The sequence below is a fragment of the Suillus plorans genome (genome assembly GCF_016647745.1).
Source record: "Suillus plorans strain S12 chromosome Unknown HD556scaffold_15, whole genome shotgun sequence".
NCBI classification, from domain to species: Eukaryota; Fungi; Basidiomycota; class Agaricomycetes; order Boletales; family Suillaceae; genus Suillus; species Suillus plorans.
In genome coordinates this window covers 190,459-203,678 of record NW_024537399.1, presented here as the reverse complement: position 1 = coordinate 203,678, position 13,220 = coordinate 190,459, and the positions used below count along the sequence as shown (strand labels likewise).

At 49.2% G+C, this 13,220-nt stretch overlaps 7 protein-coding genes across 7 annotated transcripts; 2 read left to right on the top strand and 5 right to left on the bottom strand.

Moving 5' to 3' along the window:
* Positions 1-262: 262 nt before the first annotated feature.
* On the bottom strand, positions 263-2,298 carry HD556DRAFT_237629 (alpha/beta hydrolase fold-domain-containing protein). Its single transcript, XM_041309983.1, has 6 exons — positions 2,086-2,298; positions 1,608-2,027; positions 1,502-1,561; positions 1,284-1,446; positions 1,142-1,230; positions 263-1,094 (listed from the first exon to the last, which is right to left on the bottom strand). The coding sequence occupies exons 2-6, from the start codon at positions 1,957-1,959 to the stop codon at positions 694-696; spliced, it is 1,065 nt and encodes a 354-aa protein (XP_041162687.1). The 5' UTR covers positions 1,960-2,027; positions 2,086-2,298; the 3' UTR covers positions 263-693.
* A 389-nt stretch (positions 2,299-2,687) lies between these two features.
* On the bottom strand, positions 2,688-4,146 carry HD556DRAFT_1232961 (citrate lyase beta subunit; the record flags this gene model as incomplete). Its single annotated transcript, XM_041297555.1, has 10 exons — positions 2,688-2,747; positions 2,798-2,922; positions 2,971-3,031; positions 3,089-3,166; positions 3,223-3,332; positions 3,383-3,398; positions 3,452-3,682; positions 3,740-3,835; positions 3,887-4,026; positions 4,080-4,146. The coding sequence occupies 10 exons, from the start codon at positions 4,144-4,146 to the stop codon at positions 2,688-2,690; spliced, it is 984 nt and encodes a 327-aa protein (XP_041162686.1).
* Positions 4,147-4,370: 224 nt separating this feature from the next.
* On the top strand, positions 4,371-4,898 carry HD556DRAFT_1354880 (uncharacterized protein). Its single transcript, XM_041302440.1, has 2 exons — positions 4,371-4,578; positions 4,637-4,898. Exons 1-2 carry the CDS (start codon positions 4,424-4,426, stop codon positions 4,749-4,751), a joined length of 270 nt encoding a protein of 89 aa, XP_041162685.1. The 5' UTR covers positions 4,371-4,423; the 3' UTR covers positions 4,752-4,898.
* Positions 4,899-5,794, bottom strand: HD556DRAFT_1354876 (OSCP, subunit 5 of the stator stalk of mitochondrial F1F0 ATP synthase). The gene is made up of 3 exons (XM_041302439.1): positions 5,236-5,794; positions 5,079-5,181; positions 4,899-5,029 (listed from the first exon to the last, which is right to left on the bottom strand). The coding sequence occupies exons 1-3, from the start codon at positions 5,752-5,754 to the stop codon at positions 5,019-5,021; spliced, it is 633 nt and encodes a 210-aa protein (XP_041162684.1). The 5' UTR covers positions 5,755-5,794; the 3' UTR covers positions 4,899-5,018.
* A 251-nt stretch (positions 5,795-6,045) lies between these two features.
* On the bottom strand, positions 6,046-7,127 carry HD556DRAFT_237516 (uncharacterized protein). The gene is made up of 4 exons (XM_041309982.1): positions 7,004-7,127; positions 6,605-6,888; positions 6,311-6,554; positions 6,046-6,257 (listed from the first exon to the last, which is right to left on the bottom strand). The coding sequence occupies exons 2-4, from the start codon at positions 6,878-6,880 to the stop codon at positions 6,151-6,153; spliced, it is 627 nt and encodes a 208-aa protein (XP_041162683.1). The 5' UTR covers positions 6,881-6,888; positions 7,004-7,127; the 3' UTR covers positions 6,046-6,150.
* Positions 7,128-9,480, bottom strand: HD556DRAFT_237486 (P-loop containing nucleoside triphosphate hydrolase protein). Its single transcript, XM_041309981.1, has 5 exons — positions 8,621-9,480; positions 8,123-8,568; positions 7,963-8,065; positions 7,777-7,910; positions 7,128-7,724 (listed from the first exon to the last, which is right to left on the bottom strand). The coding sequence occupies exons 1-5, from the start codon at positions 9,369-9,371 to the stop codon at positions 7,260-7,262; spliced, it is 1,899 nt and encodes a 632-aa protein (XP_041162682.1). The 5' UTR covers positions 9,372-9,480; the 3' UTR covers positions 7,128-7,259.
* Positions 9,481-10,088: 608 nt separating this feature from the next.
* Positions 10,089-13,022, top strand: HD556DRAFT_237006 (CwfJ C-terminus 1-domain-containing protein-like protein). The gene is made up of 8 exons (XM_041309979.1): positions 10,089-10,379; positions 10,432-10,767; positions 10,820-11,629; positions 11,678-11,848; positions 11,906-11,996; positions 12,051-12,265; positions 12,315-12,712; positions 12,766-13,022. The coding sequence occupies exons 1-8, from the start codon at positions 10,176-10,178 to the stop codon at positions 12,923-12,925; spliced, it is 2,385 nt and encodes a 794-aa protein (XP_041162681.1). The 5' UTR covers positions 10,089-10,175; the 3' UTR covers positions 12,926-13,022.
* The last annotated feature ends 198 nt before the right edge of the window (positions 13,023-13,220 follow it).

Sequence of the window (13,220 nt, the reverse complement as noted above, 5' to 3'; positions counted from 1 at the left end):
AGGGTCTGTGACCCTATGTCGGACTCGAGTGCGGGGTGCTTACTCTCGGCTTTCTATCGCAAGGTAAGAGAAACATTAAGACGATGACTACCACAGATGTCCTACACAACCCATTCTCCGTCCATATCTTCATTTCGCAACCCAATCTCGTCACCTAACTAGGAGAATAGTCAACGCAGCGACGATTCGCCAAGAGAATCTCATCAAAGGCAGCACGCTTTTGCTACCCATCGTCATCAATGAATGTTGTATACGGTAGCCTAGTGATGCCGCCGGAAATTCTTTATTTTAACCTAATGCGCATCTGCCTCGAATCATGCCCATAGTAACACCTTATCGGTCCCCTCTGGCACGCTAACTTCGATATGCTACATCCCTTGCCTTGATGGCCTCATTATATCGCTGTCTCCAACTTTCAGTGCAGCGTTCATCCCAAGAATCTGACGCGGTGCTCTTGGCTCTTGGGTAAACCTTCACCTCTGGATCGTCTCCAAGGGACTCCGATTCCACGCCATGCGTGATTGCTTAACTGCATAATATAGTTCACAGACACGTACGCTTGGCAAACAAACCATCTTTCCGAAAGACAATCACAAGGCTGTCTTATAACATGACTGCGGCCCTTGCATGTCTTCGCATTCAATTTAATCGTACACAATTCACCACTACTCTCTGTAACATCCATATCAATACCTATGCCGCTTTGAAAGCATCTCCAACAGCCTTGATCGCGTCGTCAGCCTGCTGCTTCCCAACTTTCACCGCAGCATCCATCCCAAGAATCTGATGCGGTGCTCCTGGGTAAACCTTTGCCTCTACCTTCACCCCAAGCGACTTCAACTTCTCGCCATACGCAAGCCCTTCATCCCGCAGAATATCAAGTTCGCAGACGCTAACGAATGCAGGCGGGACCTTGGCAAGCAAAGCATCCGATGCGAAGATAGGCGAGTTGTCTGGTTCTGCCCAGGTCGCAGGGTCAGGAAGGTACATGTTGCGGAACCACATCATCCGCCCTTCGCACAGCCAAACGGTGTTCTGGCACTCTTTCCAAGACGGGTATCTCTCGTCAGTGACGGATGCCGTATTGTCAGTCACTGCAAGCTGGTGAGGGAGACGGACATGTGCAGTGCTCTATGCTTACCAGGCACAATCAATAACTGGAAGATGATGGGGATGGGAGGCGTGAGTTCCTGCGCCTTGAGACATGCAATTGCAGCTAAGTTGCCGCCGCTGACAAAAGTCATGTTTCATCATGGATTCATACGGGATGGGACGGTACGCACCTGGACGACCCTCCAACCGCGATTTTGTTCACGTTCGCATTGAACTCTGCCTTCCCGTTGTAATAAATGAATTTCAACGCATCGACCGTGTCCTCGACCGCTGCAGGATATGGGTTCTCAGGAGCCAAGCGATAGTCCAGGGCCACCGAGACGCAGTTGTTCTCTTAAACACAATTAGTAAGCTCCAGTCCGACAACGGTCTCACTGTCCGACCTCACCTTTGCATTGGCGGGATATGAACGAGTTCAAAGTATCGATACTCCCAAGCGTCCATCCACCTTGGGATTCTCAGCTGAAATCTGCTGAATAATCATAGACCGTTACCTCCATGGATATATAACAACACCGGCCACCCTTCTGGAGGAGGGGTTCCTTCAGGTATGAAAGCCCGAATCTTGCAGTTCTGCAGACTGATATCTTTGACAGCCCCGACTGTCCTAATAGGCGAGCCACCTGGGAGGAGAGGGCCCTTCCTGATATCCGGATGCCAGGGGATCGTGTGCGGGGGCACGCGGTGCGCTAGATGGATATTATGGAACGCGACGTATTCAGGGTCGAGGCGGGGAAGAATGTCAGGGTGGATGGCGGAGGGAAGGTCTGACATGGTGCTGGTGGGGCTCAGGATAATCAAGCAAGGTAGTTCCGTAAAGCCAGTACTTGAATAGCGCATTCGCATTATAATCTGTGACGACACTCATGACGAGGACACATGACCTGAGTTATAATTGGCCAAGATAAGAGTTCCTAGGTGGGAATTAGAGATACACCAAAGGTCTACTCGCATTTGATCTTGTTTACTAACCATCGGAAGACCGTTCCTTCTTTATGGACTTTCGGTCACATGTCGCAGCTCGAGAGCATGATTGATTAGGTTGCCACCTAAGTAAGATCAAATTACAGAAAATCGGAAGTTTGTAAAACCGGCATTCATGTTCCCTCACGAAAAGCAGTCGAAGCAAAAGAGGACTGATGACTTGATTCCGATTTTGTCGCCAAGTCAAACTTGACAGAACGTTGGTCCAGGTCGTCTTCCAAGACAGACTTCGCCATCACAACTGCGTTGATGCGGTATAGGAGCATATCACTTCTCGTGTATGATTCATGAGTGGAAGAGAGGAAAGAGGTATTTTCTACAAGTTACAATGTTGTCTGTTGCACATGAGTCATCAGTGCCGTCGTTGAGGTTAATAAAGATGTGAGCGGATTACCCGAAAGCTACAATCAATAGACGGATGATGATGAGGGGGGCGAAGAATTTCAGGAGGCTAGAAAGCTTGCCAATCTGTGCGGAATTTTTTTCCAAAGATCACTGCAGGTGTTTTGCAGGGTGCTTACCGGCCGGTTGAGCAAGATAGCGAAGAACATAGCATCCACTGCACCTGAACACAATACATTATTTTTCAATTAACCTACACCAGGAATTTCCAAGCCAGCTGCCTTAGCGACTCGAATAATATTCTCAGCCTAGCCAATGTATAAGACACTTTACTGAATAAGAAACCGTACGGACCCACCTGCTTCAACATCGGAGCGTCGATCATCTCCTTACCACCTCCCTCCATCTCTAGGCCAAAGGCGCCCTTTTGAGATGAATGTGCTACTTCCATCTGGTGGAGAATCTTTGCGGCACGAAGAATTTCTACGCGAGGACGTTGGTCACAGTAAAATTTGGATGGAGATGACGCACCCTTCTCCGTAGGAACAAATGTCGAATGAATGGTATCAACTTGTGTGGGGTGGATAGCTTGCTAGAAACGACAGTCATATTCAGTATGTGTCGCACTTCAAATCAAGACAGTAATTACCTTCCCATTGAAACCAAGCCTCCGGCCATCTTCGCATTCGTCTTTTAGATAATTAAGGTCTTTGTAGTTGACACAGACCTGTGATGCTCGACTTCAGGGGAATCATTTCAGACATAGCAGTGGAATATACGGACCATATCTATGGCATCCAATCCGAAAGCCTTGGCAGCAGTTGCAATCTGGGAACGTACATATAGAAGCTCAAGCCTCGAAGGCGTCCGCACCACCGAAGTATCAGCACAATCTGTATCCAAATAAGCTTTCCGCTTGTGCCCGAGTAGAGAAGCACTATACAGTCTTCTGCTGCAAACTACAGACATATTCCATCAACTAACTAGGAACACTGATAAAGAAGAAACATACGAGTAGAGCGCCCAACTTCCCACCAACATCTGGGCCATACTCCGAAGCCCAAGAAGCAATCTCTCCAAGATTCCACGCGCTACGGGCGCTTTCGACACTCGCAATGATTTGTATGGGGAATGGCGTGGAAGTTCTGGCCCGTGAATTTCGAACGGCTCGCGAGACATGATGAAGGTCGCGGGCGGAGTGGATCTTGGGCAGCACGAGTGTTCGGACGAAGGGTGACTTGAGCTGGATGACAGGCAAAACTTGAGTAAGATACGGATTATGGGGATATAGAACGCCTACGATTTCGGATATATCGTGCTCAAAAAAGGGCGTAGTAATGTCATTTAGGCGGACAGCGATACGCTCGGGGTGTGGAAGCTTGTGCTCTGGTGTGCGCTATCCAAGTTTCAGGCTCAAGATACGGAGAATACGAATGTGCCCACGTACGCTTAAGAACGTACTCAGCCGTTGTCTTGAACTGTCTTTGTCGTGAGGAGAAGGCGGTACGCTGTCCTCGAGGTCGTATATGATGATGTCGGATGGTGTGCTCAAAGACTTGTCCAGCATCCGGTCAGACGACGAGGGTACTGGTCGTCGTTCAGCTTGAAAACTAGGTCAGACCTGCACATCTATAGCATACCGTAGAGATATGACCGACGAAGCGCCTGGTCAGTTTTGCCATTGCCAGCAGTACTCAGTGTACGCATGCACATAGAGCCATATCTCCGAGCCAGGCTCCCGCACACGGCTATACGCGTAGGTGATGCTAGTTGCATTAACAGCATCGACATCGCCGTGTTCTAAGGCCTACTACAACCGCCTATTTGATGTTGGAGGTATCGCTTGAGTAAAGTTCAACTTTAATGATCGGGGAGTATTACAGCCTGACTCTGAGTATACGCTCGCATAAGCGGTCTCACTTACCTGTCACGTGAACCCTTTTGACTTAAGCCTGAGAGTGTCAGATCTCGCTCAGTGCGTCCCATGAATGCGACTCAGGCAAAAGACAGGCTATATAGCCAACTCGCAACTAGTCTGAAGAACATGTCACGCGCTGTCGGGCAGACAGCAGATCTCTTTGAACAACTTCAGACAGACTTGGACGCCATGAGAGTTCTGGCTGGTACACATGCTGCACAGTAAGTCCTGATTTTGAGCTGTACATCTTGATTGATGAGGCTTATCATGTCTACTTAGGTTCATGACTGTTGCTGCGGAACTCAGCCCTGAGGCTGATGGAGGAGCAAACGCAGAAGCAACTGTGGTAGGTAGCGCATCACTGGAAAATTTTGTTATTGAGAAAACCCTATAGTAAATTATCTTGCGACTTGAGGTCACTCGGGGATCAGAGACATCCAAAGACATTTGAGTCCGTTGCATGTAGACCAGTTACTCGAGCATGTCAATCTCATACTGTCGATGTCTAGCAATGATTTCAATACCAGCCTTGCGAGGGGCATGTTTTCTAAAACGCGATTGTATTGGCTGGGTAAGAACAGAAATACTCGACTAAGCTTTCCTTTTCTTTGTGAGGTTGGGGAATCCCGGCCGCTGGCAATCTCCTCTATGAGATGCGTGTCTATACGGATTCTGTGCAAGGAATCAGCCATTAAACTATGCAGAAACAAGCGAAACTCACGCTGCAGAACATTGTTGAGCTTGTTGACACGCGACGAGACACTGAGGTCAATGCTCTTGTCGCCGAAGTCCACTACAATACCGCCGAGGACTGACGGGTTCACCTAAAACTCGTTAAAACTGACTTGAAAAAAAGGTTATGAACAAAATTCAAGTACCTTGTTCGAGATTTTCAGCGACTTTGCCTGCTGAGCTGTCTGAGACTGCTTGAGGATAGTCTCCAACCGGGAGGACAAATCCCTGGGTAGAGGAGTAGCAGACGTGACAACAACTTCCAGTTCTCCCTTGTACTTTGCAACCAGCTCATTGAACCCCTCGATAACACCTTGCGTCTCTCCAAGTCTGCCATTCTCCGACAGGACACCGAACAAGTTTTTTGTTATGTCGGAGACAGGTTCCTTCTTAGAGCCTTCTGCGCGAGAATATATGACAGCGAGGCCCGCAGAGCGATCCTTGGCGGATAGCGTTGGGTTGTTGACGAATGCTTTGAGGTCGGGCACCTCCTTGATGACATTGGAGATGGCGTTCAATTCCGACTGAACCTTGGTGAGCGTTTGCGGTGATTTCGAAAGAGCAGCCGAATAAACAGCTTTGGAGTACTTTTGAGCAATGGTAGAAGCTGCTCGCCGTCCCAGACCCAGGGAGGCGGTTGCTGAGCGGAACGAGGAGCACAACATGGTAGGTGTTGGTGATGTGTTTCTCCGAGGTTGTAAGTATCGGGAAAGTGCGGGCTTTGAAATGAAAAGCTCAACCCGGCGTCTCCGCGATCAAAGGGTTACTACAGAGGAAATACTGAAGGTGTCGAGAACACTTTCAATGCATAGCCTAAATTATTCTCATTCTAAAGCTAACTTATATTCGTAAGTTCGGAAGGAATTGGTTGAGAGTGAGGGTGGGTCAGCGGTATGGTGGGAATGCACGAAGTCGATAGCGTGTGCAGACCACAAGCCAAGTGATCCTGGGCAATACACCCACAACTCCGATGCAAAATTACTACTATCGAGCACATACGAATCATGATATGGGGAATACCAAATATAGTTCAGCATGGACCACTACCGAAAGGGAGCACGTCATGAAGCAGCTGCCCCCGACGAACCAACCGCTTTTGCATTGGGCAACTTCTTATCACCAGTAGTCAGCTGCTCTAAATCTGCAGCCTTGAAGTAATGAGGAGCGACTGAAAGGTGTCATTAACATTGTGGGGGAGACAACTTGAATGATAGTACTTGCCTTCCATTAGCCATGACGGCTTGATTTCCATGATTTGTCTGATGGGGAGCAAAGCGATTAGATGCATATGGTTTGTCGGAAAAAGGACTTGCCTCATGTATGATTTTGAGGTCATGACAAGCTCATAATATAGCACCGTTTTGACGGGCGGTTGGTGTTGGAAAAGACTTGACGAGGGGTGGATATATACAGTGTGATGCGTCTTCAGCGTCCGGTAAGAGTCGCCACTCTTCTGGAGTTGGGCCTGAGAATGTTGCATGAGCATACTTGCACGCGTCGAATCATTCGACTTACAGTATTGTAAAAGTACCCCGAGGTGATAGCTTTCTGCACAGGGCTGACATCGTTTGCGTTCGGATTACTCTGAATAACAACTTCGACACGTTCGCAAAGCCCAGCAAGTTGATCCCGAATATCCCGCGCCCGACTAAGACTCTTGAACTGCAAGAATTGCTCGTAGCAGAACTGTTGCGAATAATTCGTATCGGCCCATTGCTCCCAGACGTTGAGCAATGTGAAGTGATCTCCTCCTGTGCGAACGAAATTTTGACGTGCTTGGTCTGCATGCATCTTTTTATCTTTGGGACGATAAAACAACGATGAGGATTCCGACAGCATCGCTATAATGGTCAGTACCTGGTGACGTGATAGCGTTAGCATCAACATGTTATTTCAAGATAAAGAAGCCCGTACCTCGTCAGTACATGAGTACTTCTCGCTAGAAATGATGGCTTTAGATAACATAGGATCAACAGGGAACTCTGCCATCCGTCGACCCAGTTTCGTCAGCTCCCCACGATCGTTCAATGACCCCAGAGCATAGAGCAGTTCTAGTGCCCTGATAAGCGTCTCTCCCGGAGGTGGGTCCATAAACTCAAAGTCCATGAAGTTGTTAATCCCGAGTGATTTCAGCAACAGGACAGTCATTCCAAGGTTCGTCCGCTGAATTTCAGGTACGGTATTCTCCTCGAGCTCGTTTGAAAACGCCCATTTCGTGTATAGCCGGAAGGCTTTGCCAGGCCCCACCCGACCTGCACGGCCTGCTCTTTGGTTGGCTGATGCACGAGAACACTGGGATGTACAGTGAAATGAGTTGTAAGCACAAAGCAGCGTCATTACTTACCGGAACCACGATCAAGGAAGACATGCCAGTACGAGGATTATACGAGTTTTGCTTGACAAACCCAGGGTCGATAACGAAGACAACACCTTCGATAGTGATTGACGTCTCTGCGATGTTTGTAGCGAGCACGACCTTCCTTGCGCCATCCGGCGTTGGTTCAAAGATCTTGGCTTGCATATCGCTGGGCAAGTTGGCGTAAATTGGACATATGATTAACTCGGCGATCTTGTTCCCGAGCGCCCGAGCCGTCTCCTGCAGATTTTCTTGAGCTGCTTCAATTTCGTCTTGGCCCTGCAGAAGAGTGAGCATATGGACGATGCAGTAATGAGGATCTGGCACGCACCGTAAAGAACACAAGGATGTCACCTTTGGGCTGTGTTGTATGGATCTGGAAGACGGTAGTGATGGCTGCGTGCAGGTAATTGGCCTCTGGCTGTGGCGTGTAATGAATGTCGACCGGGTATCGACGCCCAGGGACTGCGAAAAACATTAGTATTACATTTGTCATCTGCAAACCATAGCTACCCACCATAAAATACCGGTGCATTGTCAAAGTACTCGCTGAACTTCTCAGCATCCATGGTCGCGCTTGAGATCAACAATCTCAGCTCAGGCCTGAATCTTGCAATATCCTAACAAACAGAGCCCCTCAGAACCTAAAGCAAACCGTGAGAAGTAGCACCACACACCTTGACGAGAGCAAAAAGAATATCCGTACTCAGAGTCCGCTCGTGTGCCTCGTCAATAATCAGTGCTGCATATCCGGCTAAGTCTGGTTCAGTCAGGAACTCTCGAAGGAGCATTCCGTCCGTCATGTACTTGAGCACTGTCTTGTCGCTCGTGCAGTCCTCAAATCGGATGGAATAGCCTACTTCGTACCCAACTTTGGTACCCATCTCCTCAGCGACGCGTGCCGCTACGGACATTGCAGCCACACGACGAGGCTGTGTGCAACCCACTTTCTGTCCGTTGGCTGTGTACCCGGCTTCGTGCAGGTACTGCGGAAGTTGAGTTGTCTTGCCTGAGCCGGTCTCGGCGACGACAATAAGCACCTGGTGCTCCTTAATGGCCTCCAGCAGTTGTTCTCGGTATGTGTATATTGGCAGAGATTTGCGAGTTTCATCGATGGTTTGCGCTGGATTAAAGCCGTCAGATGCCATTGCCAGATAGTGAATTTATGTACTAACCTCGTTTTTCAGCCTCTTGAATTTGTTGGTGCAAGATCTTGTCCTTGGCACTCATCATTCCCTCCCCCTTGAGCGTCTGGTCCATGACGAACTTAATGGTCTGGCTCTCATCAAACACGTACTCGTAATCGTCGGGGACCTCCCTTTTGTCCATAGCGCCCGTCCGAAATGTGCTGTGCAGCGTTTGACTAGCCTCCCACTGGTCGACATCTGTGACAAACTGGTCATCCTTGGGCTTGGCCTCTTCGTATCGCTTGTAAAGTGCATTCTGCTTTTTCTCCTTGTCGATTTTGCCCTGCTCCGTAATGTAGTCTTCAGGTAGCATGTAACCATCCCACTTGTCGTTGATCTTGAGACGCTCCTCGACAAGCCGCAGAATCTCTTTCTTGCGTTCCAAGTCCTCCTGCTCCTGCTTCGTGACCTTCATTCCATGGAAATAGGCCTCCTCGTCCGCGATCTCCTTCCTCAGGAGCTCAATCTGCTGTACCTCACGTTTGGTTAGGTATTCCTGCCGAGAGTGTAACCGCAGTGAAGGAAGTGCATGCGTCCGCGCTTCAGCGTCATCTGCCAGTTGTCGACGTTGTGCAGCCTCGGCCGCCGCACCTGCATTACGAGAGGAGCGATCCTCGACGACCTTTTTTGTCTTTTCCCGATCTTTTTCACGCACCCGCTCAGCAAACGCATCTCGTTCCTTCATGTCCTGTATTCTATCTCGTTCTTTTCTTTCATCCTCATCCTCTGGAATGTCCATTGCCTCTTCATCCGCATTGGTTTCAACATCGTCTGGTTTCCGTCGCTTCCGATACTTCTCTTCCTCATCGCTTTCCCACTCTCTGCTATCGTGCTCTCTCTTCCTCAGATGTCGGTCACGCTTCTCCTTACCGCTTCCTCTGTCCTCCTTGTGCTTCTCCTTGCTGCTACCTTCCTCCTTCCGCTTCCCCTTCAACTCCGAAACATCAGGGGTAGCCTCATCTTCAAGCAAAAACTCAAACCTGCGGGCATTCAGTGCCTTTGCCTCCTTCTCAGCTTGCTTCCGGGTATGGTCTGCTGAAGACTTGTGTTTGCTTTTCCTGGGGACGCGAGAGAAGAGCTCGTTGACGAATACATGTGCGTCGGGTGTGTTTGGAAGGCCGGAAGCGGTGAGAGAGGAGAAGAGAGCGTCTGGCGTTTTTGATGTCGATGCTAGAAGACAACATTTGAGTAGTGACAAGTGGAAACATATGGAATGGTCATACCCGAAGCCTGTACGAAGTCGATGATACTCCGGTCTGCAAGACCAAAAAGCTGTAAAATGATCTTAGGTGAGGTGTATAAGACAGGAGGAACGGACGTTACCCTAACACAGTTATCGCTGATGAAACGGTGAAGGTCGCTCGACATAAGGCTCTAGATGTGACAAGGTTTAGCTGTGACATATATGAAGTCACGACAATGTCACACTACTAAATATGTCAATTCGTGCTTAAACGCTTTCGCCACAAAAATACCAAATTTGGTATCTCGAGACTGTCTTCGCTCGTCCGAAGTGTCGTCACCGTGCTCGACGTTGAACAAGATGGGAGACGACCGCGAGCGTCACTCAACTTCCAAGCATAAACGCAGTAGAGACAAGGATGATCACAAAAGCAAGAAAAAACACAAGTCCGAGCACAAATCCCACAAACGCAAGTCTCACACAGAAGCGGTCAACATCACGGACGATGACGCCAACGACGATGATATGTGGGTCGAGAAGAACATTGACAACGACGGAGAACGGGTGCGTATGTATTTGTTTTGCCTGCGTGGCGCTGACATGTTTTGCTCATTAGCTTCTCGCAACGGATATTCCAACTGCAGAGAGCTTGAAGATCACGAGTCATGCAACTGCCGGAGAGGGAGACCCATCGCTGCCACCTAATTTGACAACGGAAACGAGACTACAACGTGACGAATGGATGCTCATGCCATCTAGTGGTATTGCAGAACCTTTGAATTCGTCGAGGCCATCTGCCCAGGGGTTACCCACAGGAGACAAGACTTTTACAGAGGACTACGGCGAATCCTCTTCGAGCCAACGCACACCTGCCGGAGGTGTCGATTTCTTTTCTTCTCTCGGCACCGAACGCAAGCGACCACCACGACCTGACAAAGCTGATCCTGACAAGGTACAGTACCACTCCTTCTGTCTTCATACATTAGCCGAAAGTGTACTTCCAGATCAAAATCAGCTCTAAAGAACTCAACCAAGACATCCGTACTGGACATTCAATCGATAATGATGTACCTCCCCCACCTTCAAAGGTCACAACCCCTGGTGGCCCAGGCTCTAATTGGCGCATGATGCGTCTTCGGCGCGTATACGAGACCGCAGCAGAGGAAAACAAACCCATCGAAGAAGTTGCGCTCGAACGTTTTGGTACGCTGCAAGCATTTGAAGAAGCCAAAGAAGAACGGCACATCCTTGACGAACGTCAAGGCAAGCGTTCAGAACGGAAGGACGAGAGAGGTCGAGGGCGGGAGACTGGCGGGGAGAAACGGTTCATGTTTACTGATGTTGGTGCGAGCGGCGCTTCGTCGCGTAGCTCGTCCTTCAGACGTCCTGGATCAGGTCCAACAGGAAGTACCCCATCCACGCCATCCCCCACCAATCCGCCTGCGAACAGGCGTCTCGACTCTCTACGTTTGCCCTCGCAGGCTGCATCGCCACTCGCGCAGTCACATACGCCAATACCGAACGTCATGACACCGTCTATGGCGTCAACGAGCACACGCCGTGCTATGTCGCCTTCATCGCTGAACAAGTTACAAGCTCAGGTTCTGCGTGCAAAATTGATGAATGCGCCGAATGCTGAGAAACTTGAAGAAGAGTACGAAGCAGAGGTGAGACGGGCGAATGGTGAGGAGGGAGGAGTCAGGACGCGCGTGGAAGTGCTACCGACATTGGATGCCAGGGGACGAATGTACGATGTTGGCTATGGCAAGGATGACGCAGAGAAGGGGCCCGGTAACAAGAGGAAGAAAGAGAAGGTAAATTTGCATCCTTCAGCACCACCCCGCTGACTATATGCTGGTTAGTTTGAAACGCGTGATGCGAAGACTGGAGAACTTCTCAGGTATAATGCTGATGACGATGAGATCACTCTGGGGGAAATGGTTAGGCATGAGCGATTTGGAGCGGGAATGGCAGACCAAAAGAATTTGGATGCCCAATTTGCAAAGGCTATCATGGGAGATGGCAAGTTCCAGGTGCGGAAGTTCTAACAACTTCTGGGCTCCTCCTGACACTCATAATACTATCTACAGAACGATCTTGACTACATGGACGATAATGCGGAACGACTTGGGCGGCAGAAGATGCGAACCGACGCAATGAAACGACAGTTTGCTGTTCACGGTAGGTTTGCATCCCCTATCTTAGTTCTTGATTCCGAACAATTCTCCTGATCAGACTACAAACGTACTCAAAAAGCCCTCGCAACATGCCAGTTCTGCTACGGTGAAGACGATTCCCCTCCAAAAGCACCTGTTGTGGCGATGGGCACACAAGCCTACCTCTCTTGTACGCTGAACGAGGAACTTCTAGATGGACATTGTCTCATCGTACCTATACAACATCACCTTACAATGCTGGAGGCTGATGATGACGTCTGGGACGAAGTTCGGGTGCGTAACCACCACTTTTTACATACAAGAATACTGACACATCCCATAGAATTTCATGAAAAGCGTTATGCGCATGTTCGCTGAAGAAGACAAAGGAGTTATCTTCTACGAAACCGTCATCTCTCTCAAGCCGCAAAAGCATACATGCATCGAGTGTGTACCGCTCACATGGGACAAGTACGATGACATTCCAGCGTACTTCAAGGAGAGCATCCTCGCATCTGAAGCAGAGTGGTCGACCCATAAAAAACTTATCGATTTCTCCGCGCGGCCCGGGGGGTTCAGACGCGCGATGGTGCCGAACCTTCCATATTTCATGGTGCAGTTTGACTATAAAGGGGAGAAGGGGTACGGGCATGTTATTGAGGGCACAGGAGAGTCTGCGGCGACTGGTGAGGAGGATGGGGCGTTAGATGAAGGGGATAAAGGTGGTGGGGATTTTCCGAGGTGTGTCTTTGTTTTTTGCATGCTTGATGATTGGTTGCTGAAGGTACTTGCAGATATTTTGCGGGAGAGATTATTGGGAATGTGCTGGATCTTGATCCACGTCGGTGGATGCGACCACGGAGGGTTGACTATCGGCATAACAAGGATCGGATACAGAGGTTCAAGAACATGTATGAGAAGTTTGACTGGACAGGGTTGATTGGGAAGTCGTGATGCATTCGTTGACCTTGTTTGTTATTCTGTTGCCACTGTGTTGCATTGATATTATATATAGTTGGTATATAGTAAATGTTTGTGAATTTCTTCGTCACATGAGTCGGAACCGGGAAAAGATGATACGCTTCAAATTCTCTCACCGAGATCCATACACCACACTCCCTGTGAGGACCACTTCATACATCCAGCTATGATTCCAGCTCATGAACTTTGCCAAAGTATATCGCATCATGATGGTTCAACTCCCAGCCACGTTCACCTTCGCCAGTCTGCACACACTTCATCCAGTATA

Excerpts from the sequence above, each read along its gene's own strand:
- HD556DRAFT_237006 (XM_041309979.1), top strand. The coding sequence starts at position 10,176 with ATGGGAGACGACCGCGAGCGTCACTCAACTTCCAAGCATAAACGCAGT. Across the intron at positions 10,768-10,819 it reads ACAAAGCTGATCCTGACAAG|ATCAAAATCAGCTCTAAAGA; the intron begins GTACAGTACCAC and ends GTGTACTTCCAG. Across the intron at positions 12,713-12,765 it reads GGTGGTGGGGATTTTCCGAG|ATATTTTGCGGGAGAGATTA; the intron begins GTGTGTCTTTGT and ends AGGTACTTGCAG.
- HD556DRAFT_237486 (XM_041309981.1), bottom strand. The coding sequence starts at position 9,371 with ATGGACATTCCAGAGGATGAGGATGAAAGAAAAGAACGAGATAGAATA. Across the intron at positions 7,911-7,962 it reads CAATGCACCGGTATTTTATG|TCCCTGGGCGTCGATACCCG; the intron begins GTGGGTAGCTAT and ends TGTTTTTCGCAG. Across the intron at positions 7,725-7,776 it reads ACATCCTTGTGTTCTTTACG|GGCCAAGACGAAATTGAAGC; the intron begins GTGCGTGCCAGA and ends ACTCTTCTGCAG.
- HD556DRAFT_1354880 (XM_041302440.1), top strand. The coding sequence starts at position 4,424 with ATGAATGCGACTCAGGCAAAAGACAGGCTATATAGCCAACTCGCAACT. Across the intron at positions 4,579-4,636 it reads GCTGGTACACATGCTGCACA|GTTCATGACTGTTGCTGCGG; the intron begins GTAAGTCCTGAT and ends ATGTCTACTTAG.
- HD556DRAFT_237629 (XM_041309983.1), bottom strand. The coding sequence starts at position 1,959 with ATGCGAATGCGCTATTCAAGTACTGGCTTTACGGAACTACCTTGCTTG. Across the intron at positions 1,447-1,501 it reads CATATCCCGCCAATGCAAAG|AGAACAACTGCGTCTCGGTG; the intron begins GTGAGGTCGGAC and ends ATTGTGTTTAAG. Across the intron at positions 1,231-1,283 it reads GCGGTTGGAGGGTCGTCCAG|CGGCGGCAACTTAGCTGCAA; the intron begins GTGCGTACCGTC and ends GACTTTTGTCAG.
- HD556DRAFT_237516 (XM_041309982.1), bottom strand. The coding sequence starts at position 6,880 with ATGCATGCAGACCAAGCACGTCAAAATTTCGTTCGCACAGGAGGAGAT. Across the intron at positions 6,555-6,604 it reads CGGGGTACTTTTACAATACT|GCCCAACTCCAGAAGAGTGG; the intron begins GTAAGTCGAATG and ends CAACATTCTCAG. Across the intron at positions 6,258-6,310 it reads GCCGTCATGGCTAATGGAAG|TCGCTCCTCATTACTTCAAG; the intron begins GCAAGTACTATC and ends GACACCTTTCAG.
- HD556DRAFT_1354876 (XM_041302439.1), bottom strand. The coding sequence starts at position 5,754 with ATGTTGTGCTCCTCGTTCCGCTCAGCAACCGCCTCCCTGGGTCTGGGA. Across the intron at positions 5,182-5,235 it reads CGCTGAAAATCTCGAACAAG|GTGAACCCGTCAGTCCTCGG; the intron begins GTACTTGAATTT and ends AACGAGTTTTAG.